Source organism: Orcinus orca, chromosome 1 (genome assembly GCF_937001465.1).
Source record: "Orcinus orca chromosome 1, mOrcOrc1.1, whole genome shotgun sequence".
Taxonomy (NCBI): domain Eukaryota; kingdom Metazoa; phylum Chordata; class Mammalia; order Artiodactyla; family Delphinidae; genus Orcinus; species Orcinus orca.
In genome coordinates this window covers 34,457,259-34,483,157 of record NC_064559.1, presented here as the reverse complement: position 1 = coordinate 34,483,157, position 25,899 = coordinate 34,457,259, and the positions used below count along the sequence as shown (strand labels likewise).

At 52.4% G+C, this 25,899-nt stretch overlaps 1 protein-coding gene across 7 annotated transcripts in view; it reads left to right on the top strand.

Moving 5' to 3' along the window:
* The window catches only part of PIK3C2B (phosphatidylinositol-4-phosphate 3-kinase catalytic subunit type 2 beta), a 61,631-nt gene that overhangs the window by 12,118 nt on the left and 23,614 nt on the right, over positions 1-25,899 (top strand). For 4 of the 7 annotated variants that reach the window (XR_007476347.1, XM_049707567.1, XM_004282466.4 and 1 more), the window contains exons 2-13: positions 8,409-9,429; positions 12,597-12,697; positions 13,286-13,440; positions 13,656-13,776; positions 16,703-16,814; positions 16,966-17,045; positions 17,427-17,490; positions 18,967-19,113; positions 19,755-19,788; positions 20,613-20,808; positions 21,890-22,012; positions 25,450-25,617. Coding sequence is in view for 6 of the 7 variants with exons in the window: in XM_049707567.1 (XP_049563524.1) it covers positions 8,497-9,429; positions 12,597-12,697; positions 13,286-13,440; positions 13,656-13,776; positions 16,703-16,814; positions 16,966-17,045; positions 17,427-17,490; positions 18,967-19,113; positions 19,755-19,788; positions 20,613-20,808; positions 21,890-22,012; positions 25,450-25,617 (2,234 nt within the window). In the remaining variant the exon portion in view is untranslated. Of the gene's footprint in view, positions 1-8,408; positions 9,430-10,716; positions 11,194-12,596; positions 12,698-13,248; positions 13,441-13,655; positions 13,777-16,702; positions 16,815-16,965; positions 17,046-17,426; positions 17,491-18,966; positions 19,114-19,754; positions 19,789-20,612; positions 20,809-21,889; positions 22,013-25,449; positions 25,618-25,899 lie in introns of those variants that run through there. The other 3 variants (XM_049707590.1, XM_049707586.1, XM_049707601.1) reach the window with 3 other exon arrangements.

Genomic DNA, 25,899 nt, shown 5'->3' with positions numbered 1-25,899 from the left:
CAGCTGATTGCCAGTTCCTGGTCCCTGCCATCTTAATCGCCAACTCTAGGAAGGAAAGTTTTGAGAGGAGCCACGAGCTGCCTCACCTCTTCCATCACTGACTCTCTTCGTACCCAGATCCAAAATCTACAGGGTGTGTGCTAGGAGCTGTGATCTCCAGGGATTCCGTGTGTGTGTGTGTGTGTGAACAGAACAGCTGCACAAATGGTTTCTGAACTGGGACCGAGGACTCAGGACTCTGAATGCAAACCCAACTGATGTAACTGTGTCACACAGCCTCCTGTCCCTCTGCTCTCTTAGGACCCAGAGAGCCCTTTATTAACTCTTGTGTCCACTTTGGCTTCAATTGGTGGAGAGTCCGGGTAGGCCCAGGAAAGAGAGAAATGGAAAGTAAGTTCCAGTAGCAAAACTGAACCACATGGGGCTGCTTTAATTTGGCTGAGAGGATGCTAGAGAGGGGCTGTATGAGTGGGAAGAAAACGCAAGCAGTTATAGTCAGTCTCCTCACATTTGGATTAAGTGAGAACCACACAGAGAGAACATAGTTAAACAAGAGAAAGACTTTGTTGGTGAGTGTGACTCAGTGATGGGCCTGACATCAAAGAAGCTTGTAGAGCTGTATAAAACCTGTAGGTTTTCAATACGGAAGCAGGGATCAGCTGCACATCTGTTTGAGGCAGGGAGCTGACCTACTTGACTTATTGTTATACCTTCCTGCTGGAGGAGTCGTATTCCTGGCACAGGGCATGCTGACTTCCCTGTTGGAGCTGGGGCTGTGGGAGGGGAGAGGTGGAGCTGGGCAGCAGAGTGTGGAGTGAGGGGTGGGGGACGGGTACCTGGCTGCAAAACCAGTGGGATTTGGGGTCTGGGTAAGTGTGGGTGCTGGGGGTAGATAGGGGCAGGGTCCTCTCAGAAGAGAAAGCTCTGGGATCCAAAGGGATTAAGTCCTTAACCCCTTGAACCATTCTGTCCTGAGAGGAGGTACTGAAGGTCTCTTCCTAGGGCAGTCCTAGAACTGAGTCATCTTCCCTTAGTAAAAACTACTAACAGGCTGGGGGCTTGAGACCCTCCATATTTTTCACCACCTTTCTCCATAGCTCTCCATTTCCCCTGCTCAGTGAAGATGGGTCAGGACGTGCAAGGTTCCCTGCTTTGTGCCCGAAAGGGGAGATTGAATTATTTATGATACATCTGTCACCTTTGTTAGACTGTAAGCTTCCTGGAATTGTGCCATGGTCATCTGAATACTTCTGGGTCTAGCATGGTACCTGGCACGTAGCTGGTACTCACCGCCCATTAGAATCCAGCTCTGTGGCTCAGGATTTGGGGAGATGACCGAGACCCGTTAGTCTGTCCCGAGCAGGGTAGTTCTCATACGGTGCCGTCCAGCAAGACAACAGGAAGCCCTCTCCACCCACAGCTGGTGCCATTGCTGGACCCTGGGGCCCCTCCCTCTCTGGCACAGGCATGGAACAGAGCCAACTCACTTGAGGGAGTGCCCTCTCCTTTCTCTCCATGCTCTGACTCTGAGCCATTGTGTGGCTCTGCCCTGACCCCCTTCCTCCCCCCGTGACCTCCAGCCATCTGTTGGCAGCCGTGTGGGCTGAGTTTGGTGCCGCCTAGACCCTGGCACCGACCTGCTTGGCCATAAGCATGCCCTCTTCCTTTACCAGCTGACTGCCTGGTGCTCTTTGGGGTTCCTTTCCCCAGTTCCGTCCTGTCTTCCTGGTAGTTCTGAAACCCTAGTCTTTGGTGTCAAACTTTGCTGCACATCTGAATTGCCTGAGGGGCTTTGAAATGTTCAGAGTCCAGGGACTCACCCCACTGAATCAAACCCTCCAGGAGAGGGGCCAGGAATTTGTATGTTTGAAGAACTTTCCAGATGATAATTACAACCATTCAAATGTGGACCCTATATTAGATAATATTATTGTTAAATAATAACAATTACAATTTAATGTATTGTCAACGTTAAATTTAGCTGGTATGCTAACTGGCATTGTGTTTACATCAGAGAATGTCCTAGTTTCGTAGAGATTCAGGCTGAAGTATTTAGAAGTGAAGTGTTTGCATCTTAATGTTTGAAAATGTTAAGCAGAGAAGGAGAAAGTGTGCTCAAATGTGGGGAAATGTTAACAATTAGTGCATGCAGGTGGTGAAAGGAATCTGGCTGAAAATGGTCTTTCAGATGGTTTCCATCTACTTTCTGAGAGATGGATACTAGAAGAGAACACAGCTAGGGCCACCAAGGTGCACGACTCCAGCAGGCACCGTTCTCTTTGTTGTGGTAGAAGGTGTCATTCACGTAGAGTACAGTGTGTGGGTGCTCCGTGGAGTTGTGCAACAGAGCGGTACTGGCCCCAGCCTTCTCTTCCCGGATGAGCTGCAGAGTAGCAAAGACCCCAGGCCCTCGTCCACCCCAACTCTTCCCTGGGACCTACATGGATATTTGCTTTCTTACAGAATCCCTAGTAACCCTTGAGGACTCAGGCAATAGAGAATTTGTCAACCCAGCAGAGCCTGGCAGGGAGGGAGCTGAACTGGGGAAGAGAATGGGGGAGGCAAGAAACACGAGGCTCTGATTCCTAAAATACTTTGTGTATCCCCACCCCTCCTGGAAGATGAAATTCCCGGCGGAAGCCGGCTCCCTTTAGCTGCAGGTGGTTGGGACTGGTTGCTCCTGCCTTTCCTCTTTCCCTCTCTGCATTTCCCCTGTGCCTGGCTGCTGCCCTGAACCTTCACCCTACCTTAGGGCGGGCTCTCCCGGTCCTGGTGTTCTGGCCTTGCGGGGGATGCTGCTTGTCCTGCCTCCTCACCATGGATCCCTCAGCATCAGAGCGAGCAGAGCACTGCACTTTTCGGAAGGTGCAGCTGCCGGTATAGCCCCGGGTGCAAGATGGGCTGGGCCTCCTCTGCACAGCTGACAGACAGTCTGGTGGTGTCCTGGCCGGGAGCCAGGGGGCCGGTGGTTAGAGAGGGGTGGCTCAGCTTTCCGTGTTTGAATTCCAGTCTGGGAAGAGCCTTAGGAGCTGGGCCTGCTGGATCTCCCTCGGGTCTTTTTTTTTTTTTCCCCTCAGCCGCGCCGTGTGGCTTGTGGGATCTTAGTTCCTACATCAGGGATTGAACCCGGGCCCTCAGCAGTGAAAGTGCGGAGTCCTAACCACTGGACCACCAGGGAATTCCCCCTCAGGCCTTTCTTCTCTTTCCTCCCAGGGCTAACGTTGGCGTCCTCTGAGAAATGTGACTGAAGGGAATCAATAGGTCAGAATCAAAGAATCCCAGGGCTGGAAGGCACTTTCTGTGGGGGTCTTGTCTATCTACCCACCTGCATTTACAGATGCCAAACCTGGTCCTGTTAGTTGAAACCCCGTCCTACTTTTGAAGGATCCCCAGGGAAGGACCCCACCTGCATCCTGATCACACATCTCTATGTCTGAGAATTCTTACCACCAGAAAGCTCTACCCTTATATCCCAGTTGAAGTACATTTTCCTCAGTGGAAATGAGGTGATTTTGGAACTTGAGGATCTTGGTGGGAGATGACAGATTCATACACATTTAATTTTTTTTTTTTTTGCGGTACGTGGGCCTCTCACTGTTGTGGCCTCTCCCATTGTGGAGCACAGGCTGCGGACGCGCAGGCTCAGCGGCCATGGCTCACAGGCCCAGCCGCTCCGCGGCATGTGGGATCTTCCCGGACCGGGGCACGAATCCGTGTCCCCTGCATTGGCAGGCGGACTCTCAACCACTGCACCACCAGGGAAGCCCCATACACATTTAATTTTGAATAAAATGTTTCAAGATGATATTTGAGGTATATACAGGTTGCTATGGGGAGCGTGAAGGTGGGGCACATTGTTGAATCTGGAGGTTCAGAGAGGGCTTCTTGAAGAACTTGATGTCAGAGCAAAGTCTGAGCAGTTAGAATCACATAGGCAAAGAGCGTTGGCAGTTGGGAAGGGCGTGCCCTGGAGCAGGAAGGTACTGCACGAAATCACGGAGGTATCAACTGCGTGGTTCTGAATGGTTGGAGATGAGAGGGAGATGGGGGCTGGTGATAAAGGCCTTGTAAAGGAATCAAATAGAGAGCCTTTGAAGGGGTTTAAGCAGAGTGAGATGATCAGATTTACACTTTAGAAAGAGCCCTCTGACTGCTCTGGGGAGCAAGCTTTAGAGAAGGAAAGATTAGGAGGAGGAAGGACTGTTTGAAGGCTATTGTAATAGCCCAAGTGGGAGAAAATACGGGTTTAATTAGGGCAGCAGCAGTTAGCATAGAAGGAAGGACTAGATTTGGGAAGTATTAAGAGGAAAAGTTGGCAGGCTTGGTGATTGGATATAGGGTGAAAAGGAAGGAGGAATCCAGGATGACCGTCGGGTTCCTAGCTTGGGTAACTGGATAGTGCCTTTCACCCAGATGGGGAACCAGGAAGGAGGAGAAGGTTGTGGGAAGGAAATAAGAAGGTGATAGTTCAGTTTTGGACATCTGGGGTTTGAGACATGGGTGGGCATATCACCTTGATGGGGGAGACACACATTTGGAATCATCAACACGCACGTGATGTGAGTGGGAGAACAGATGAGACTGCCCAGTGGGGTTGTCACATTAACAGAGGCTGAGAATAGAGTCCTGAGCCAACACCAATATTTCAGGGTTGGACAAAGGAAGAGGAGGACAATGACAGAGGTGGAGAACATGAGAGAGTAGTGTCATGGAAGCCAGGGGGTGGAGGATGTAAGGAAGAAGGGAATGGTCTGAGAGCCAAGTGCAGCAGCAACGTCTGGGCAGATAGAAATGCCTGTCTGCCCAGGCATTTCTGGGTGGCCTGGGCATTGTTGTTGGGGCATTTTAGTGTAATGTTGAGGGCAGAAGTTTCAGATTACAGTGAGTTGAAGAGTAAATAAGGGAGAATTGAGAAACATCGTGTGTCTTCTGTGAAGCTTGACTGGGAAGGGAAGGAAGAACAGGGAGGGTATGAGCTGAAGGACAGAAAGGCAAGAGAAGGTGCTTAGGGTGTAGGGTTCTGGTTTTTGTTCCTTCTTCTTTTTCTTTTTAAGGCTAGAAGAAGCTTGATCATGTTTATGTGCTGAAGAGAGAGACCCAGTTAAGGAGAAGAGGTGAAAGTACAGGAGAGGGAAGGGAGGTTGGTGGAGCATCAGCCTAGAGGAGATCCAGTGTGTGGGGCAAGCGCCCTGGAGGCTCTGGAGGCTTCTACTTCAGTGGGAAGCGGGGACCTGCTTTCCCTGAGACCAAAAGGAAGAAGGGGAGGCCAGGAAGTTCCCTGGGGGCACAGTGGTTAAGAATCCACCCACCAATATAGGGGACACGGGTTTGAGCCCTGATCCGGGAAGATCCCACATGCCGCGGAGCAACTAAGCCCATGTGCCACAACTACTGAGCCTGCGCTCTAGAGCCCGCGAGCCACAACTACTGAGCCCATGCGTCACAACTACTGAAGCCCGCGCGCCTAGAGCCTGCGCTCCACAACAAGAGAAGCCACTGCAATGAGAAGCCCGCGCACTGCAACGAAGAGTAGCCCCCGGTCGCCGCAACTAGAGAAAGCGCGCACGGCAATGAAGACCCAGCGCAGCCAAAAAATAAATAAAATAAATAAAAAAGGAAAAAAGGAAGGGAGGCCAAATGCAAGTGTGGTTAAGTTAGTAGGGAAGAGAGGCAGGAAAGCGAGAGAGATTATTTCCAATGGCCTCGGTTTTTCTCTTCACAGTGGTGCCTGGCTAAGGCCAGTGTTACTACTCTGCTTGTCCCAGCTTGGGGCTGAAAATACAGTTGTTCTCTGGATTAAAAGGCTTAATCTCAGTTCACCTTTGAGCATTTATCTTGTGTCTCCCATCGAAAGTACTAGGCCCTCCTTTTCCTGGGCCCAGTTTCCCAACTCTGGGCAGCCAAGTTCTGGGTATCTTCATCTGCGCATCCAATTCCTTTGAATTTTAAATAGCAAGACTCCCTCTTACCCTCTGTGGATAAAAAGTGATCTATAAGGAGCTGTTGAAGCGTGGAGAAACTCAACAGGCAGAGAAATCAGCAGAGAGCAGCTTTCTTATGCCCTGAAGCTGGGCTTGGGCTATTCCATTTTGGGGAAAATACTTCCTAAGACTCACTGAGCCAGCCTGTGCCTGATGGGTGCCCCAGGATCCTGGAGGGGCACCTCAGGTTGAGGGATACTCTTGTCCTAACTCCTTTGGGGTCTGATGGAACTTACCACCCACGAATCTGTCTGAACTTTTTCCCTATTGATGCTTTCAATTTTCTAGTCATGAGGAAGGACGTGCTTCACATGTTTGTTACCTGCTGGGTAACAGTACAATAAAATGAAGGATTTTTGATAATTTTATGCAATCGTGAACTTCGCAGCTGCTGGTGAGAAGGGTCAGAAACCACTTACTAAATAATCGCCTGCCCCAACCTAATCTGAAACACATACACACACAGGTCCATGGTTCTCAGCTTCAGCTACAGAGTAGAATCTCCTGGGGAGTTTAAAAAAATACCACTGCCCTACTGCAGACCAATTAAATCAGAATCTCTTGAGAGTACCTGGGCTTCGGTACTTTTAAAAAATTCCCCCAGGGTTTCGAATGTGCAGCCAGGGTTGAGAACCACTGGGCCAGCTCGCCTTGTCGTTGCAACCGTGCCTTCAGTCACGGCTTCTAAAGGAAAAGGGTACCAACACTGGAGTGAATGAAGGGGCTGCTCGTGGCCAGAGGCAGCCGGCTGGCAGGTGGCGGGTGTTCTCTGCCTGTCTGGCTTCCTAAGGGCTGAGGGAAATCAGTATTTCGGCACACCTGTACTCCATCAGGTGCCCGGGTCTCACCTGTTGGCAGACTTTGTTTTATTGACTCATATCGGTGCATTTTGGGAGGATCTTAGTGCAGTCAGAGTAGCTGTTTCATAGGGCTTTGTTGTACTTTTCATTTATAGCTTTATTGAGGTATAGTTGACATATAATAAACTGTACATATGTAAAGTGTGCAACTTGATAAATTTTGACATATGTATATACCCGTGAAACCACAATCAAGACAGTGAACATTTTCCTCGTCCCCAAAGTGTCCTTGTGCTCCTTTGTAACCCTCTTTCCACCCCTTCCCAGAGAGCCACCGATCGGCTTCCTGTCACTGTAGATTAGTTTTCATTTTCCAGAATTTTATATAAATGGAATCCTACACACTCATACTCTGACTTCTTTTACTCAACATAGTTATTTTGACATTCATCCATGTTATTGCATATGTCAATAATTAATTCCATTTTGTTGCTGAGTAGTATTCAGTTGTGTGGACGTATCATATTTTTTTTAATCCATTCACCTGCTGATGGACATTAGGTTGTCTCCAGTTTTGTTTGTTTTGTTTTTTTACATCTTTATTGGAGTATAATTGCTTTACAATGGTGTGTTAGTTTCTGCTTTATAACAAAGTGAATCGTGTCTCCAGTTTTTTGATGTTACAAATAAGACTGCTGTGGATATTCATATACAAGTCTTTGTGTGGACATATACTTTCATTTTTCTTGGGTAAGTAATTAGGAGTGGGATAGTTGAGTCATATGGTAGGTGGATGCTTACCTTTTCAAGAAGCTGCCTATTTCCCAAAGTGGTTGTACCATTTAAGGTTCCCCACCAGCAGTGTGTGAGAGCTGTCCTCTTTATTTATTTTATTAAAAAAAATTTTTTATTGAGGTATAGTTGATTTACAATGTGTTAATTTCTGCTATACAGCAAAGTGACTCAGGTATACATATATATATTCCTTTTCATATTTTTTTTCCTTATGGTTAATCACAGGATACTGATGATAGTTCCCTGTGCTATAACAGTAGGACCTTGTTGTTTATTCATCCTATATATAATAGTTTGCATCTGCTAATCCCATACTCCCAAACCTCCCCCGACCCGCGCCCCCCTTGGCAACCACAAGTCTGTTTTCTATGTCTGTGAGTCTGTTTCTGTTTAATAGATATGTTCCTTTTAGATTTTAGATTCCACATATAAGTGATATCATATGGTATTTGTCTTTCTCTGTCTGACTTACTTCGCTTAGTATGATAATCTCTAGGTCCATCCACGTTGGAGAGCCGTCCGCTTTAAATTGACTGAAGAGCCCTTGTCTCCATCTTTTCCTCTTAGCTGATACAAGGTGCCTGTGAGCGAGATGAGGATGGGATTTAGGGACCAGAAATGGAAACATGTATAGATGAATGGAAGGGTAGATGGATGTAACAGATAAATAAAGTTGTCTTGGTATCTCTTTTTTTCTCCATCTTTCTGTTTCTCTCCATCTGTTGTAGGCACTCAAGAAACAGGCAGTGGCCCAGATTATGTCACCCAATCAGATTATTGACACGTCTCTTTTTGTGACTGAATGATTGATATTTTTCCTCCTCACTTGCAGGGGCCCAGACACCATGCCACAACCCTGCAGAACTGACATTGCCAGGAAGTAGAAGACTTCCTTGTTTCCTCTGTCCCCCATCCTCACCATGTCTTCGACTCAGGGCAGTGGGGATCACTGGAAGTCACTGGAGTCTGTGGGCATCAGCCGCAAAGAGCTGGCCATGGCCGAAGCCCTGCAGATGGAGTATGATGCTCTGTCCCGGCTTCGGCACGACAAGGAGGAAAGCAGAGCCAAGCAGAGCACAGACCCCTCTCTCATCAGCTGGGATGAGCCTGTCCTAGACTTCTACAGCAAGCCAGTGGGAAGGCGGAAGGACCTCAAGCTCTTACGTGGTCTCTCTGGCTCTGACCCTACCCTCAATTACAACTCGCTCTCCCCACAGGAAGGGCTGCCCAACCACTCTACCTCCCAGGGCTCCCAGCCTGGCCCAGATCCCTGGCCCAAAGCCTCCCTGGCCGGAGACTATCTCTACATTTTTGATGGTTCAGATGGGGGGCTCTCTTTGTCCCCAGGACTGGGAGACACAGACGACTCTTTGAAGAAACTGTCCCCACCTCCTCTGCCTCCCCGAGTCTGTATCTGGGACACTCCTCCCCTGCCTCCCAGAAAGGGGTCCCCCTCATCCTCCAAGATCTCCCGGCCCAATGACATCAACACTTTTTCTTTGGTCGAACAACCTCCAGGCAAACTGCTGGGGCATCAGCTCCTAGAAGAGGAAGAGGAGCTGGGAGGTGGGGGTCCAGGGCGCCTACTGGGGTCCATGGACTACGACGGTATCAATGATGCCATTACACGGCTCAACTTGAAGTCAACCTATGATGCAGAGATGCTGCGGGACGCCACCAGGGGCTGGAAGGAGGGCCGGGGACTCCTGAACTTTGGCAAGGACACTCCTGGAAAACCTGTGGCCCGGAGCAAGACCATGCCCCCTCAGGTGCCCCCCCGCACCTACACCTCCCGCTACGCCAACCGGAAAAATGGGACATCTGGCAAGAACCTCCAGATTTCTGCAGCTCCGGTGAGGACCTGATTATGTTTCTTCTGTCCCCTTTCCCCTTGTCATTCAGAAATAGAGTCCCCCTTTCTTCTTTGCTGTCCAAACCACAATCTGCTCCACACTCACCCCTTCAGTCCTCTCCTGCCCTCTGCTTCTGACGTTGGGCCCCCGGGCCGTGGTGGGGGAGGGAAGAGGGACACTAGTAGAGAAGGCTCCTTTTCAGGGCCAGTTTTGTGTATCTTGGCCAAATGGTCCTTCTGGGGGCAGGCGTTTTGGAATACCCACTTCGTGATATAAGGACAGAACTGGGGTGAGGGGATACACTGTTGACGGCATGGCCGAATGGCCTTGGGCACTGGGGTGGGTTCCTTCTGCTTTCTGACTTTCTGCTCTGCCAAAAATGCTGCGTGGTGATGAGGTTCCGTCATGATACTAACCAATGTTTAGTGCTCACTAAGTCCCAGACCCTGGTCCAGACCCCTCAGCAACCCTGCCTAATGATCCGCAGTGGCTAGCCCTGCTGTGTCTCATCCCAAAGCTCCATTGTTCTCACTCGCTAGCTCGCTGGCTCTCTCTGCGTTACTCCCTCTGTCTCCCTCCCTTTGTCTCTCCCCCTCTGTCTCTCTCCTCCCTGTCCTTGTGTGTGTGCCCCCGCACATCTCTCTCATTGTGATAAAATATACATACCATAAAATTTACTGTCTTAACCAACTGTAAGTATACAGTTCAGTGGCATTAAGTACATTCACACCGTTGTGCAATCCTCACCGTCATCCATCTCTTTTCACAGTGAAAATGTTAAGAAAAAAGTATGCAGTGTGACAGTAATTATTTCACTTTTATCAGTATATAGTATAAAATAGAAAACTCTCTGCACAGAAGCATGGCGTAGGTTCCAGGGCAGCTTTGATCTTTTTCTGGTTTAAAAAGTGTCAGCAACATCTCCATGGGCGGGACCTGAAGCCTGCTTTGTGTTTTGCACTTGGAAACCCTGACCCCAGGGGAGTCGAGAGGCACCCCTGTGGCTGATGAGTTCTGTCCTGACAGCTTTCCACCTCATTCCCTCCCTGTTTCCTCCTTATCCATTGTCTAAGGGACACTGGGGCTTTCCCACCTTGTGTCCCAGCAGTTGGGATCCTTCACAACTCTGGAAAAGCCACGTGGTCCTTCCTTCCTGTGCTTCGGCTAAGAGAGTCTCCCAGAGCAGAGGCAGCTCCTGGGTTAAGTCACAGCTCTAGAGCGCAGGGCTTTTTAAAGGACTTGCTCTGAGAGGTGGGGCTGTTCCTGCTATTTATAGGGACAGGGAGATTCTGTTCTGCACAGCTGGGCCTGCTTGCGCAGCGGCAGGCCACCCTGGTAGGTGGTCACCTCTGTGGCTCGCTCTCCTGCTTCCCCCCCACTCCCTCGCCCTTCCCCCATCCCCTGTGTGTTATCAGAGTTCTGGGAGGGAGCTTGGTCCAGAGTCTCCTTGAAGAAGCTAGGGCAAAGCAAAAAGCCCTTGCCAGTTCTTAGGGGGAAATGCGGCCTTGGTCTTCCCCACCCCAGCTTGGTGCGGGGGCTCATCCCGCTGGGAGGGGCGGCCCCTCGGGCTCTCGACCCATACCACCGCCCCGCCTTCGCCGGGCTTCCAGCCGGAGGGACCCACCTTATCCCAGGCCTGTGGAGCCAGCTAAGGAAATGGTTGGCTCCAAATGCCAGCCTGGTACCCCTGCTGCCAGCCTCTGCCCTGCAGATCCCCCCAGCCAGCATCGGGCGATGCCATCAGGGCCTGCCAGCAGGGCAAACGTAAGTGGCTTTTGTTTTCTTATGGAGCCAGTGAGTGGTACTGAAAGGCATGAAAGTGGCCTTCAGCCACCACTCTGTTCTCCACTCTCCTGCCTTCCCCTCCTCTTGCTGTCTCTCTGTCTCTGTCTGTCTCTGTTGCTCTCTCTATCGCTCTCACTTTTGTGGGTTAGCTGCTGACAGTGGTACTATTGTTTTGACTGGGACACAGGCATGAACTTGGCAGAGCCAGGGCCTCCCATGCCAACTGCCCCCACGGCTACCCTCCCCTCTCTGCACCCGCTCCATGCTCACCCAGGGGAGCAAGGCCAATGAGAGAGGGTCACTCAGAGGAAACAATCTGGATATTCAAATGAGGAGCTCAGTTGCTGCCATCTGCCCCGAGGGGGCGGGGAGGACAGGAGAATAGCCAGGGGGAGGCTGAGAGGTGAGGCGTTGCGTGTGTGCACACTGGCTCCCCGGAAGTATCCGCCTTTACCGGATGCAGGCCGGCCCTCTGTCAGAGCTGTCACCTCACTCCCTTGCAGTGGCCTCCCTGGTGGCTCTGGGCAGGCAGGCCGAAACCTGCCACGCACCAGCTCCTCCCTGCGGCTGTGCTGCAGGCCTTGTTCGAGGGCTGCTTTAGAACTCCTCATGGGTGACTGAAAACAGCTCTGTGGTGGGAGACAGTTTGAGGTCTTGTCTGTGAGAACCCCACCAGCACACACATGTTCTTGGACAGGAAGTGGGGCCCAGGAAGGCTTCCAGCTCTTGGGGACCAGAAGACTTGAGAGCCAGGAGGAGCTAAGCCTTCTTCCCGGTTCTTTCCTGCCCAGAAAGCTGCTTTGACGCTCTCTTCCTCAAGTAGTGCTTACTGGGAACGCACGTGTGTCTGAGTCATTGCCTCCATTCACAGTCTCTCGGTCTCTCTCTGAGTTGGGTCCCTGGGGCTTACTGTGGATGTTGGAGCTTTGCCCAGGGCTCAGCTTCCCTGGGGACGGTTTGGGCAACCCCTTGCTCTGGCCTCAGTGGTGGGACGGGGAACAACAGCTGTCTGCTCAGCTCCCCTCCACGCCTCTGGGAGCATCCCCCAGAAAACCAGCCCCACGGCCCAGCGTGCCGGGAACCACCTGACCTGCAGGGTTGAGCTTATTAGACACTGGCCTCTCGGGAAGGAGGTTCGGCCACACTCATGTCCATCCCACCCAGGCTTCCAGACTCAGCTAAGGCATCAAGCACTCTTTCACCTTGGCTCTTGGTCTGCCAGGACAGCAGATAAATATATTCCTGGATTTCCCACATGTTTTTTTATGCCCCTTTCACTGGAAAGTCTTTACACCTAGAGTTTAAGAGTTTAGGCCTAGGAGCCTGCGGGAAGGGGATGGCATGAGGGAAAAGGCACTGAGTAAGTTGCTCTTCTCTTAAAGGTGGGCTCCCGGCCCCACGCCATCGCCAATGGCCATGAGTTGTTTGAGGTCTCAGAGGAGAGAGATGAGGAAGTTGCTGCATTCTGCCACATGCTGGATATGTAAGAGTTAAAGACTGGGGGGTTGGGGAGGGTTGTGGGCGCTGGGGAGGAGAGTCACCCCTTTCAGAACTTTCTAGGGAGGAAGAAGAGCCATATTTAATACATCTCAATTTACAACTATGGGATGCTTTCTGCAACCGGTATTTGCAGGCTTTTTGGAATCTTAGAAGTTTCACACTTTGGACAAAATTCAGGAAACCTCGATCTAACAGTCAAATTGTTCCAATCACTTCAGGCTCAGTTGCCTTTAGGAACAAACACACCCCAGATGGAGATAAGAGTGTAATCTTATCTGGGGCTAAAAGAGAAAGGAAGTGGAAAATTTTTCCGTGGAAAGCTGTGTGGTTTTAAAACTATCCTTAATGTTCAACTCAGCTTGGGAAACATTTTGCAACTGTAACAGATGTATCAAGAACAGGGTTTCCCCCAGCTGCTTCCCCACTGCCCCCATCCTGGCCCACAGACCCACGGGCTGAGTGGGGACGGAGGGGTCCTTGGGCCTCAGGACGGGAGGTCCCAGCAGGCCTCTTGTTGACCATTCTCTTCTGAAGGCACAGCGACGGTCCTTCTCCCTCTCTTCCTGCACAGCCTCCGATCTGGCTCTGATGTCCAAGACTACTCCCTCACTGGGTATGTCTGGAGCACTGTCACCCCAAGCCCAGAGCACCTCGGGGATGAGGTTAACCTGAAGGTGACCGTGTTGTGTGACAGCCTGCGGGAGCCGCTCACTTTTACCTGCAACTGTAAGTTAGTGGGGAGTCGGTGTGAGCATCCCTAAAGGTGGGGCAGGGGTGACGGTGTTTTGACTGTATGGGGTCTTTTGCCGTCGATTCCCAACCCCAAACTGTGTGTTTGCCTGCTTTATCTGGTTGTTGATGGCTCTGGGGGACGGGATCAGGATGAACCCCGCCTGCCCCAGTGCCCCCCCTCATTGCTTCCCCTGCCTCTCCCCTTGCAGGTTCCTCCACTGTAGACTTGCTCATCTACCAGACCCTGTGCTATACCCATGATGAACTGAGGGGTGTCGATGTGGGTGACTTCGTGCTAAAGCCCTGTGGGCTGGAGGAATTCCTGCAGAAGTGAGTGCATTGGTGGGGACAGTGGGCAGGAAGTGGCACCTGCCTTCTAGGTAGTAGGCTTCTGAGGGGGCTTCACCGGGGTGGTGCTGGGCTCGAGGCCTGGGGCTGGCAGCTCCCTGCCAATCCCACAGTCAGGACTCCTGCTTTCTGGGCGTACTGTCAGCCACGTCGTACTTCCCTCAGGAGCTCGGTCTTCCAGCGGGGTTGGCTGGCTTCCTGGGCCAAATCTGCTGTGGAAAGAGCTTGGAACTGGGATTAGACAAAGACTAAGTCGTATCTGCTTGCAGACTTCTGCGTGTGGAGGGATGTGTGTGTGGGGGCGGGGGAACTGTGTGGGGTAGCTTCTCCCGCCCTAGATTATGTGTGGGGTCTTTGTGGCCAAGGGCTGGAGGAGGACTGGGCAGAAGCGCCCTGTGGAACTAGCGGTAAAAATCCCAGTTGCTCTCTCCTCCCCCTTCCCCTGCCGACAAGCCTTTCCCCCACTGGCATGTGCAGCTGGTTATGCTCCTTACCAAAGGCTCGCCTCCAGCTCCTCTACGTCCAGTGGCAGCAATCCCCTTTTCCACTGCCCTGGGACTCTGGGGTGCTGGGGTGGTGGGAAGGGGGATTGGACCCCTCAGGTGGTACAGCTGTGTGGCAGGCTGTAGAGTCAGCCAGAGGCCAGCAGATAAGGAAATAAAGAGAGCTGCTTTCCTCCCTAAGCTTCCAGTTGCCTGCTGCCCACTACTACTGGCCACTTGGTGAAGCAGATCTTGGGAGCGGGGGAGGAGAGGCCGGTATCTCAGGTCTGAGGGGTGCGCGATGAGGGCCACCACTTGCTCTTTCTCTTATATGCAGGTCTAGATGCAAGGATGGTTGATCTATGGCTAGAGCAGTTCTTGGCTGGTTTCTTTAACCTTAGGGATATTGTGGGCCCTTCCTAGCCTCTGTGCCCTCAACTGGAAAACTGAGAGAAAAGAAGGGGGCAGGGCCCTACGTGGCACACCTCCAGGGGGCGCAGTTCAAATGTGTATCGCTCTCCCCTAGAGGAATAGAGGGGGCCCCAGATTCAGGGGCTCCTGGCGCAGAGCACCTGCCACTGTTGTAAGGGAGCAAGGGGCATAATGGGTCACATCAACGCAGCTGGTTTGGGTTCCAGCTGCCACTTGCTCGTTGTGGAGCTCTGACCCTCAGCTGCTTCTGTACGATGTAGCAAGGGTTAAATATGAGGATCACCCAACGAGCGATCAGTAACTATTCCCAGGGAAGGACCAGTCCAAAGAGAGGATGCGGATTAGATGGATACTGGCATTTCCCTTGCAGCCCCCTAGTCCTTGAGCCCCCAAGTCCAGAGGTGGTAGATAAGCCGTCAGCTTCTGACATCTTGCCAAGACTCAGGTGGAGTGTTCCAGGCGAGGTGGAGAAGGATTGTTGGTCCTAGGGTCATGCCTCTCCCACTCTAACTTGAATGCACACAGAGGAAGGCCTTCCGCAGAGAAGGTCAAGCAAGTCCCTGGGGGACCTGTGTCCATCACTCTTGGTCCAGGAGCCCCCTCCTCCACCAAGGCTCTTCTCTTCCCTCCCACGCAACAGAAAAGCCCAGACCCCTGAGCACAAGATAGCTGCCTTGGGTTGGGGGTGGAAAGGACCCTCTGGGGGTTCCAGAAAGCTGCTAGTTCCCAAGGAGGCCCTGTGTTTCCTACCCTTGCTTAGAAAAGGGACTGACGCTGAGGGGGAGTGGCGGGTCCAGGATGCAGGCTGCTCTCAGATAAGAACCTTGAGACAGTCCCCGGGGAGGGTTGGGTTTCCTGCCACCTCCCCCACCCCTGACATACTCTTCCTTCCTCCCAGGGCACTCCCACCAGCCCCACCCCACAGCCCAGCCTCTCCCACTCCCAGGTTTTGACTGCAGCTCAGTCTTAGCAGGTTGGGGTCTAAATCAGAGGCTTGGCGCCTCCGGATGTGGAAAACCCACTTACGTCCTAGCTGGACTGGACTGGCCTCCGGCCCAGGCACCTCTGTCGGCTTCTGCACAGAGCCCTATGCTGTGCTCCTTTCCTCTCCATTTCTGGCCTAGATTCCCAGCTCTGCTGAGGAAGGAAGTCCCTTTCCGGCTTCTGTTACCCAGCTGCTGGGACATGGCCCAGGCCTGCAGTGCTGGCCTGCAAGTGGGACTCAGCCTGCCCCTTCTTCTCGGCTTCCTTTCTGCCTAAGGTGTGATCTGGAGGGAGGAAGGGGCTGGATCACCGAGGGACTCCCTAAGCCGCCTTCTCTGAAACTTGGGGGGGTGGCGGGGATCTCACCTGAGCAGTGGGAATAGCATGCTGTAGTCTGTAGAGATTTACCTTGTTATTCACCATCGCAGGACCCACAGAGGGAGGTGAGAAGCAGCACTTTGGTGGGTTAGGGATAATAGACCTGGAATCTTGGTGGGTTTGCTTGGTTGGTCCCAGCACCCAGTTGGTCATGGTGGGGGATGTGAGACTTAGGATCACAGTGTTGGGGGGATAGTGTCACCCATTGAGCTCCACACCCAAGCCTGAGCACAGGCTGGCTTCTGTTGTGTCCTGTGTACCAAAGCCAAGAGGATGGGGTTTAAACACTGCCCCTGAGAAATCTCTTTGTTCTCCACTCCCTCCAGAAGTTCCCACCCCTAGAGTGAACCAGTGATAATGGTAATAAATACCTAGGAAAGTCATTGTTTGTACAGACCAAGGGTTAAATGTAATAGGTGGCATTTCTTTAGACAGACCTCTGTTTCTTTCCCCAAGCTCTACCATGACATCTCCTAAGAGCTAAGGTGGGGGTACATGACAGGTATACTCCCCCTTCACCTTTCCTCCTCCTTCCTCCTGTTTCTGTCTCCCTGAGGCTAAGGTATGCATTTCCCTTGAAAGTCCCAGTGAGCCCCCAGAATGCTAATGGCCTTGTCCCCCTGTCCCACCAGCAAGCACGCCCTGGGCAGCCACGAGTATATTCAATACTGTCGAAAGTTTGACATCGACATTCGGCTACAGCTGATGGAGCAGAAAGCTGTACGCGGTGACCTGGCCCGGACGGTTCGTGTGTGGTGGGGAGGCTGATGGCTGCGTGGGGATGGGGAGGTAGTGGGCAGAGGGTGATATGGAATACCTTGGGCGGACATGGGACAGTAGCACTGCGCTGTGATACAGGCACCACCCTTCTCTGAATAGGGCACTTCTTACACAGGTGAATGATGACCAGAGCCCCTCCACCTTGAACTACCTCATCCATCTGCAGGAGAGGCCGGTCAAGCAGACCATCAGCAGGTGAGAGTGGGCACCATCTCGGATGTGGCCCAAGCCCGAACCGTGAGGGGACCCTAGCAGATACCCTTGCTTGCCTTTATGCCAGGGCCAGGGGTTCTTGCAGGTGTTGGGGCCCAAGAGTCTTAGAGGAGAAGATCCCCACTTCAGGGTATGTGACATCTCTTCCCTCTAGTCCTTTGCCACATTCTCCAGGTAGAAGGTAGCCAACTAGAAAGGACTTGCCGGCCTTCAGTCTTCATGGGACCTAAGGGAAGAGTGGGAACCCCTTTAAGCCAGAGTCTGATTCCTGAGCTGTGGAGAAGGAGGGAGAGGATGGGTCTTCCAGTACACTGGGTCTGTTCTGACATCTTCTATGACCTTTCCCTGTCCCCAACTCCCCAGGCAGGCCCTGAGTCTTCTGTTTGACACTTACCACAATGAGGTGGATGCCTTCCTGTTGGCTGATGTGAGTACAAATTCTGGGGCTGGCCCAGCTGCCCAACGCTCCTCCCTTCCTCTCCTCCCGTCCTCCTGGGATCAGCTCACACTGGGGATCTGGAGTAGATACTGAAAATCTATTAGCAGAGCACTTTTTTTCATTCCCCTAGCACATGGGCAAACGACGACTGCCAGCTCTTGGGCAGCTGGCCAGTGTGTATAGAAGGGTTGTGCTCCTCTGTAGAAGTAGGTCAGGAACCATGCCCTGATCCTATCTCTGGAGTAGGGCATCTTCAAAGCTAAGGGACATAGAGTTGTCGCCCTGCTGCTGAACTTGAGCGTGCACTGGAGTGTGCATCCTGTGAGCAGGGCCCAGGAACCTCTGATTTGAGAGGTTCTGATGTGCTGGTGTCACAGGTGGAAAACCGTCAGGAGGTAGAGGGTCCCAAAGATAGGGAGGGGCCAGGACTCTCCTTACGTGGATTCACATGGAGTTTTAAGCCTCAAAACCATGAGAATAAACATTTGCTCCACATGTCGTGAAGTTGAAGACATGACAGACAGTGATCTTCAAAAACAATCCCTGTCTCACTGATCCTGTTATAGTGGTCACATCCTTTTGGGAGAGTTCAGCTTTGTATCTAGCTCAGCCCTCCACCGACTACCAGAATCCCTTCTCTAGCAGCCTCTGCTTGAAAATTTACTGTGATGAGAGGGGAGTTCTCTGAACACCTTTTTTTGCATTCGTCTGGCCCTCTGTTAATGGCTACTGTGGATGGAGAAGCATAAGAATTGTCTTAGCCTTCAGGGAGCTTGTGTTCCTGCCAGAAAAATGGAATAGTAACGTAAAGCTATTAGTAGACAGAACAGGTTGGTAATGAGTTAATCAGGGGCTCTTGGAGAGTGATAGAGAGGGGGACTGTCCAGGGAAGGCTTGGGGAAGGAGGGTGGAGTTTAGCTGGTCCGTGATTTGCATTTACTTAGGTAATCAGGGTAGGACAGGTAAGGGGATTCCAAATGAGAAAACTGCAGGAGCCAAAGTGCAGAGGGCAGGGCATGGCCGTGGTCTGAGATGAGACCCATCTGGACATTTTTGACAGTAGTAGGAGAAATAAGGCTGCGTGGGCAAGTGGGCCCTCAGTGTGATCTCTTTGGTCCCCCTGCTAGTCCCTGTGGATTGATTTTATTAAAACTGCATGTCTCTGGGGGAGACCCTGCATGTGTTTGTATAGTATAAGCAGACTGTAGCGGACAGAGGGAGGCCGGGAATAAGAGGAGTTCAGGCAGCATGGCTGAAAGCGCTGGGGAACGTGGGCTTGGCTCCTTTAATTCAGCAGGAGCTGTGTGTGGTTCACTAACGCTGGATGTTTGAAAATAAAGCATGGATTCCACTGGTTACTCCTGAGAGTCATGAGCCGCTACTCCTGCCGGCTCATTCCTTCAACACTGTGGGTGCTGGAGGCTGAGTGCTAGCCTGCCAGCCTCACTGTGCCGCCTCCCACAGGGCGACTTTCCACTGAAGGCCGACAGGGTGGTCCAGTCCGTCAAGGCCATCTGCAACGCCCTAGCCGCTGTGGAAACCCCTGAGATCACCAACGCTCTCAACCAGCTGCCCCCCTGCCCTTCCCGAATGAAGCCTAAAATTCAGAAGGTAACGGGGCCCAGAGCACTAGCGTGGGGAAGGAGGAGAGGAAAATTCCCCGGAAACCAGGTGACTAGGTGTCCACTTACTAAAAGGCTCTTCTCTCAACCTCCATCTTTCATGTTTGAACATTCAGTCACAGAGTTTGGGGGAGATAGATGCCAAGTCTGTCACCTCTTGCTGAGGATGAGAGTGGGCTAGGATCTCCCCCCGGGACTGACTGCCGGGATCCCAGGCCAGCAGAGGCTTTGTTCACAGTCACTGCGGCGCTGCCTGCCAGTTTTCGTACCCAGCAGGGTGCAAGACCAAAATCTGCCCCGAGCCGGGGATTTGGGACTCCGCAGTGGGGGCTGTGTGCTGTGCAGACGGGGCCAGCCAGCATGATAGGTGCTGTGATCTGTAGTGGGGTAGCCTGAGGGCTGGCGTGTTTCATTTGGGTGGACACGGTGATTTTATCCTTGGTCTGGTTCACTGTCCCATCACACGAATCTGGTACAAACTGTTACTCTATCCTCCCTGGGGAACCTCTGCTCCTCAAATTTCGGTCCAGTCTGGTCCAGATGAGCACAGCTGTGAAAAGCCCTTCTTCCAGCTGTGACGGAAAAGGCCATGGCCCTGAAGCTCCCCTCCCTCTCCTTTTTCCCCAATAGGATCCCACCGTCTTGGCTGTGAGGGAAAACCGAGGTAAGGGAGCTGCTCTCTTCATCCGGAAGGGGCAGCTGAAAACTGCAGTCTCTGCCCAGATTCCTTTTTCTCCCTGGCCCCTTTGATTTATGGGTCCAGGTCTGCCTCTGTGTGTGTATGTGTTTTCCTATATGAGGCGTGGACGCAGCTGGAGAGCACATTTCTTTCCACAAAATGTTTTCTAGTTATTTTTACTAGTTATTCCTGTGGTGTCCCTGGGAGATGGTGATGAGGCGGTGTAAGTGTGAGGGTAGGCGTGGTGGGGCAGAGTTAGCCCTGGGTTCCAGATGGAAAAACTTTCACTTGGGTAGGTTGTGAGCTCCTAACCCCTGTGTTTCCAACTTTGAAGGGGCCTGGGGAAATGGTGATAAAGAATTTTTCCCTAGGATTCCCCCTTAAGTCTTGCAAGCAGAATGTTGCCCTACAGAGCTCGTTTCTCTAGGATTCTTGGTCAGTGATTCCCAGTGTTTCAGATTTCGTGGACCAAAAAGCATTATTTTGGGGACCAACATAGAATTATCAGTTTTTATTTTACTAAGCAATGACTTCTTTTAAGTAACTGGTAACTATTATTCCCACTACTTCCTAAAAGAAAGGACATTTTACACTAAATAAGTAGCAATACGTAAAAATAAGGACAATTTTAAAACTGAGGATCTGTCATTTTACGAGAAGCTCGTGACGTGCTCCTGCTTCATCACAGATGGGTGACTGGCATTTGGGGACTACTGTCCGAGGGTATCCCACCTTAGCCAGTGCCATGACAATAAGATGGGGCTTGTTGAAGCCCCACTATTCTTCCTTCTATCCCCTTCCTTTCACAGAGAAGGTTGTGGAAGCCCTGACAGCTGCCATCTTGGACCTGGTGGAGCTGTACTGCAACACGTTCAATGCAGACTTCCAGACAGCGGTGCCCGGGAGCCACAAGCATGATCTGGTCCAGGAGGCCTGCCATTTTTCTGGGCCCCTGGCCTTTACGGTCTATGCCACCCACCGCATCCCCATCATCTGGGCTACCAGGTGAGCACTGGGCTGAATGGCCTATAGGGAGCAAGCTGAGTTAGACTTCAGGTGGCTTTTCCTGTCCGCATGTGACCCCACTGTCCTAAATTTAGGATCTGTGGCATTATGGTGCGCTGTGGCTGAGGGGATGAGCCCACTGAGAGGGAGACTGATGGGCTGGGACATCCCAGAGGAGAGAGAAAAGGCAGCAGCGGTCAGATCTTGTCACTCCCTCTCAGCGATGGCTGCCTAGGCATCCCTGCCCCCTCCCATCCAAGGCCAGCTGATGGAGACGCTGCGACAGATGGCCGCTTCCCAGATCTGAGTGCATGCCTCACGGCCAATGACTGCACTCCCCTGCAGATGGACAATGGGAGGGGCGGGGAGGTGGGAGATGACCCTTTGTCAGGAGTTCCCTAGGCCTGCAAGGGTGGGTTGGAGGAGGACGTTAACTTGGTAATCCTGAGCTCCTCTCAGGGTCTCCCAGCATCCCAGGCCTGGGGGAATAGGCCTTTGGCTCCACCCGACCCCCCCCCCCCCCCCCCCCCCCCGCCTCTTCCCACACCCCCTCCCCCTCCCTTCCCCTTCTCTCTTTGTTCCTCACTTAATGTATTCCTCTGGGCGATTGGCGGAGAACAAAGGAGGCAGCCTGGGAAACCAGGGCCTTCTCTGACCTCTTCTGTCAGGCACCTGTCACGAGCTGCAGGGACTCCCATGTGTTGGCATTCATTTCAGCAGATGTCGTTTTTCATCCCCCACGCTTCTCACCTGCGCATGCGCACGTGCGCAGGCGTGCCCCCGGACACCCCATGGGCTGGAGCTGGTTCTAAGGAGGAGGCTGCATGGCTGCTTCCCAATAAAGAAGGGAGAAAACCCGAGGGCTCAGCATGGAACCTGAAACTGGGCAGAGAGATCCAGATCCAGTTGCTTTTCCCGGAGCACACTTCCGCGAACCCGATTTGGCTGTCCTGTCCCTTGACCCCACGTTCCAGTCCCACAGATCAAGAGTCTTACAGGGGAAATGGTGTTTGGCATAGTTTGGGTGACTGCGATGAGGTCTGGGAGCTGAGTGTCCTGACCTACGCCCTTTCTCTTGTAGCTATGAAGAGTTCTATCTCTCCTGCTCCCTCAGCCATGGCGGCAAGGAGCTGTGCAGCCCCCTGCGGACCCGAAGGGTTCACTTCTCCAAGTACCTCTTCCACCTCATCATCTGGGACCAGCAGTAAGACCTCCCGCCAGGCTCCAGTGCCCACTGCAGACCCTCTCAGCCTCCTGAATGCCCAGATTAAACCAGGCTCTGTCACGAACCCTAACCAAACAAGCCATTCAGACTCTTGAGACTCCACTTCCCTATCTTAAATGGGGACAAGTGTAATTTCTACCTCTCAAGTTGTTATGAGTTTCCAATGAGAAGTATCCATAAAGGCTTGTTGTAAACCATGAAGGACCATATAAACATCAGTTTTAATAATAATTCATTGTTTTGATCTTGTCTCCCTTAAAAGGTTTAACTAGTCTGAGGGAGTCTCATCTTCTCCCTTCTTCCTAAAGTTCTCATGGAAGAGGGAGATGGCACCATGGTTTCTTTCTCCCTTATAGATCTGGAAGGGCAGGCTGCCTAGAGGGAAGACTAATGGGCTTAGAGCTATAGGAATAAGGCTCTATTTCTAGGTCTGTCTCTAGTCGTATGTTCTCTCTGGCCTCTTTGGGCCTCAGTTTCTCAAACTGTAAAATGGGGACATTTGTTTAACTCAGAGGCAGTTGTGGCACGGAAATGAGGTAAGACAGGTTATAAATAGAAACATGAAAACACAAGCACAAGATAGTATTAACCACCGTTTATTAACAGTAATTTGCTGTCCGGAAGGTAGGCATCAGCCAAGCAAAACAGGAAGGAAATGGAGGCCAGGGTGCCTCGATGGTGACATTGCAGGAGCCTGTGTCCCTCGTGCCTTTTCTGTGCTGCTCCATCCTCCCTCCAGACAGTCAGCAAGCACCTTGTTTGCTCCCCGCAGCTTCACTTTCCCAGACTGACTTATCTCTGAGTCCTTATGTGCAAAGCAGAGCTGCAAATTCAGTATTTGGAGTGCAGGTTAAAGAGATTGAGGAGGGTCCTTGGGGAGGCCAAGGATACCAAAATAGGTGGATGGAGAGTCTGTGGAAATCCGGGGAGAGGTGGGCCATTTTACAGACGGCCAACGGGAGAGGCAGACCTTTTCTCCTGTCTTCACACGTTTATGATTCTTAGAGCAATAAAGGTATAAATGAAGTCCTTTAATTAAACAATCACCAGAGCGGGAGAGACTCCTTGGAGGCTGAGGATGGCTACATTAAACGGCTCCCGAATTTCACCATCCCCTTGGGATTCTCTGGCCTCAATTACTACGTGCTTTATAGCGCTCCAGCCCAGGCAGACCTCACAATGAGCCTTAGACCCTTTCCCCACGGAGTATCAGAGGTGTGGAAGCAGCCCAGCATGTCCCACCTCAAGCTGCCTGCTCTGTGGTCTCATTCTACTCCATCTGAATCTCCGCCTCAAATCCCATAGGGCTGCTATCCTTCCTAGAGCCTTGTGGAGGGTGTCATGTCAGCGCTGCCCCTCCAGATGCCCCGTGGCACCTTCGTGATCAAGACCAAGGCATGTGGGAGGAGGCAGTACAGTGTAGGCTTTGGGTGCCACCATCCTCTCCTTCTCACCGTAGGTGCAACCTTGGGCAGGTCATTCAACCCAAAAAGGACACGGTAATAGGGCCTACCCTATAGGGTTGTTTGAGAGCAGTTGAGACACTGCAAGTAAAGTACTTGGCACAGTACCTAGTACACGATAAATGCTTTCTTCTTTATCATCTTTGTTGTGTTCTGAGCTCTCTCAGTTCTGGTTTCTCTGTTCCAAGTGACTGGCACAGTGACTGACACATGGGGATGTTTGTGCATGAAAGTACTAAATGTATATAGCTCCGTTCCAGTGCAGTAACCACAGTGTCACATAGCAAAAAGCACCCAGTATATACACACATCACACAAGTGAAGCCATGTTCCCCTTTTCACTGATGAGGAAGCTGAGGCGCAGAGGTGTGAGTAGTTGCCCAAGGTTGTGAGAGGCAGAACCATGACTGGAACCGGCACATCCCAGGAATGCTGCCCGGAGGAGTCAGCCCCTGTGATGCACTGTTGAGGAATGGGTTGCAGAAGGGAGGAAGTTCAGGGCTACAGCTAACCTACCGGTTGTCCTGACTCACCCCAGGTGAAGGTCCATGGGGGAGGTTTTAGAATACCAGCTATACCCAAGGGCTGAGGAGAAGGGGCCCTTGGTTGGTTCTAGCCATTATGGTTTCAGCTAGAAAGGTTCCTCACTCTCTTTTCCTCTGGATGCCCAGCTGGAAGCTGCTTCTTGGGTGAAAAGAAAGGGATCAGGGCCAGCTCCGTCTCCTCTTTGCTGTGGGGTCAGCTGATTGTCTCCCTCACTGTAGCAGCATGGGGTCAGCTAACTCTCAAAATAGGCCCAGCAGCCTCGCTCTGCCACCGTAGCCAAGCCCTGGCCTGGCGTGCACGCTGGCTGCTGGCGGGGTCCTAATTATAGCTGTGGGCCCCCATGGTAGAGGCAGCTGGGACAGAGCAGGGCCCTGCCAGTCTGGCGGGAAGGAGAGAGTGCCTCACTTACGTGGAGATTCCCCTGGAGGAGTGAGGGGCAGCGGTGGAGGGAGGCTGCTTGATCATGAAACTGCTAACCTTGGGGGTGGCCGCCCCGCCTCTGTGCCCTCTGGCATAAAAGCTGCTGGGCCCTGGGCTGGCCAGAAGGGTGTGACAGTATGGACTTTTCCCAGGGACAGCTGCCCCGAAAGGTAATGTGGGTCCTCCCTCTTCCCACAGCTCTCCCCTCCCCTCTCCACCCACCCCACCCCAGGTCCTTATCCTGAACTTGGAGGGAGTAGCCGGGTGTGATTCAGGCGTGGGAGCACGGGAGAGACTATCTGGGCTTGGGTGCTGGCAAGGGCTTCAGTGTCAGTTCTTTGGGCCCCGCCAGTTTGCTTTCTCACCACCCAGGGACTCAGAGGAGCCCCTTCTTTTTATCCCTTTGGCTTTGAAAATGTTTCGGGGTGAGAACAAACTATTTGCGTCCAGTGGGTTAGGAGAAGAAGGGGACACGGGAGGACAGACAGGTGGGAGGGCCGTGGGGGAGGGTGCGCTGAAGGCGGAGATCATGCTGCCGCTTCCAGGCTGCTCTCAACCGAAAGAGGTGGGGGAGGGTTGGGGATTGTTCAGTGGAGAAGGATTGTCAAAAGGAGCATCTTCTCGGTGACTCTGCAGAAATCCTAAAACAAGGGAAGGAGTATGGCTGACGGTATGGGGCATGTAGACACCTGAACTCTAGGTGGCCCTGGCCAAGTGAGTTCTGTCTGGTCACTGTGGGTAGCCTCAAAATCAGAGGATGTTTGTCTTACTCTGCCAAGAGGCTGCAAAGACATATAGACTGTGCTCCTGCAGGCATCGAGTGGAGGTTTTGCCTGCAGTTTGGGATCTGTCCTGGTTCTGCAGGAAGGCTTACCCAGGGAGCATATCGGGAGGCCAAGTTCTCAGCCTCATCTTGACTTCCTGGGCCACCTGGCCCTGGAAGCCACAGGGGTGCCGCTTCCTGATTTGGTTTCCTGTCCTCCCTAGGATCTGCTTCCCTGTGCAGGTGAACCGGTTGCCTCGGGAGACCCTGCTGTGTGCCACTCTCTATGCTCTGCCCATCCCCCCACCCGGGAGTTCCTCGGAGTCCAATAAGCAGCGGCGGGTGCCCGAAGCCCTGGGCTGGGTCACTGCTCCGCTCTTCAACTTCAGGCAGTATGTGGGCCCAGGGCAGCTTGGCCTTGGCAGGGAGGAGGGGATAGGGAGAGAGAGGCCTGGCCGCTGCATGGGCCAATGCCCCTTGGGCAGGTTGGCCAGGTGGGGCTCACCGGCAGAGTCCAGAGGGTCCCAGCCCTGGTGGAGAGGACCAAGGCACAGGACTGGTGGCCAGCACAGTTAATGTAATCAAGAGCTACTGGGCAGGACTGGTGGGAAGGGGCATGGACATGCATGCTCAGGCAGCGTCATCTGGTCTTGTCATTGGAAGGACCTTAGAGG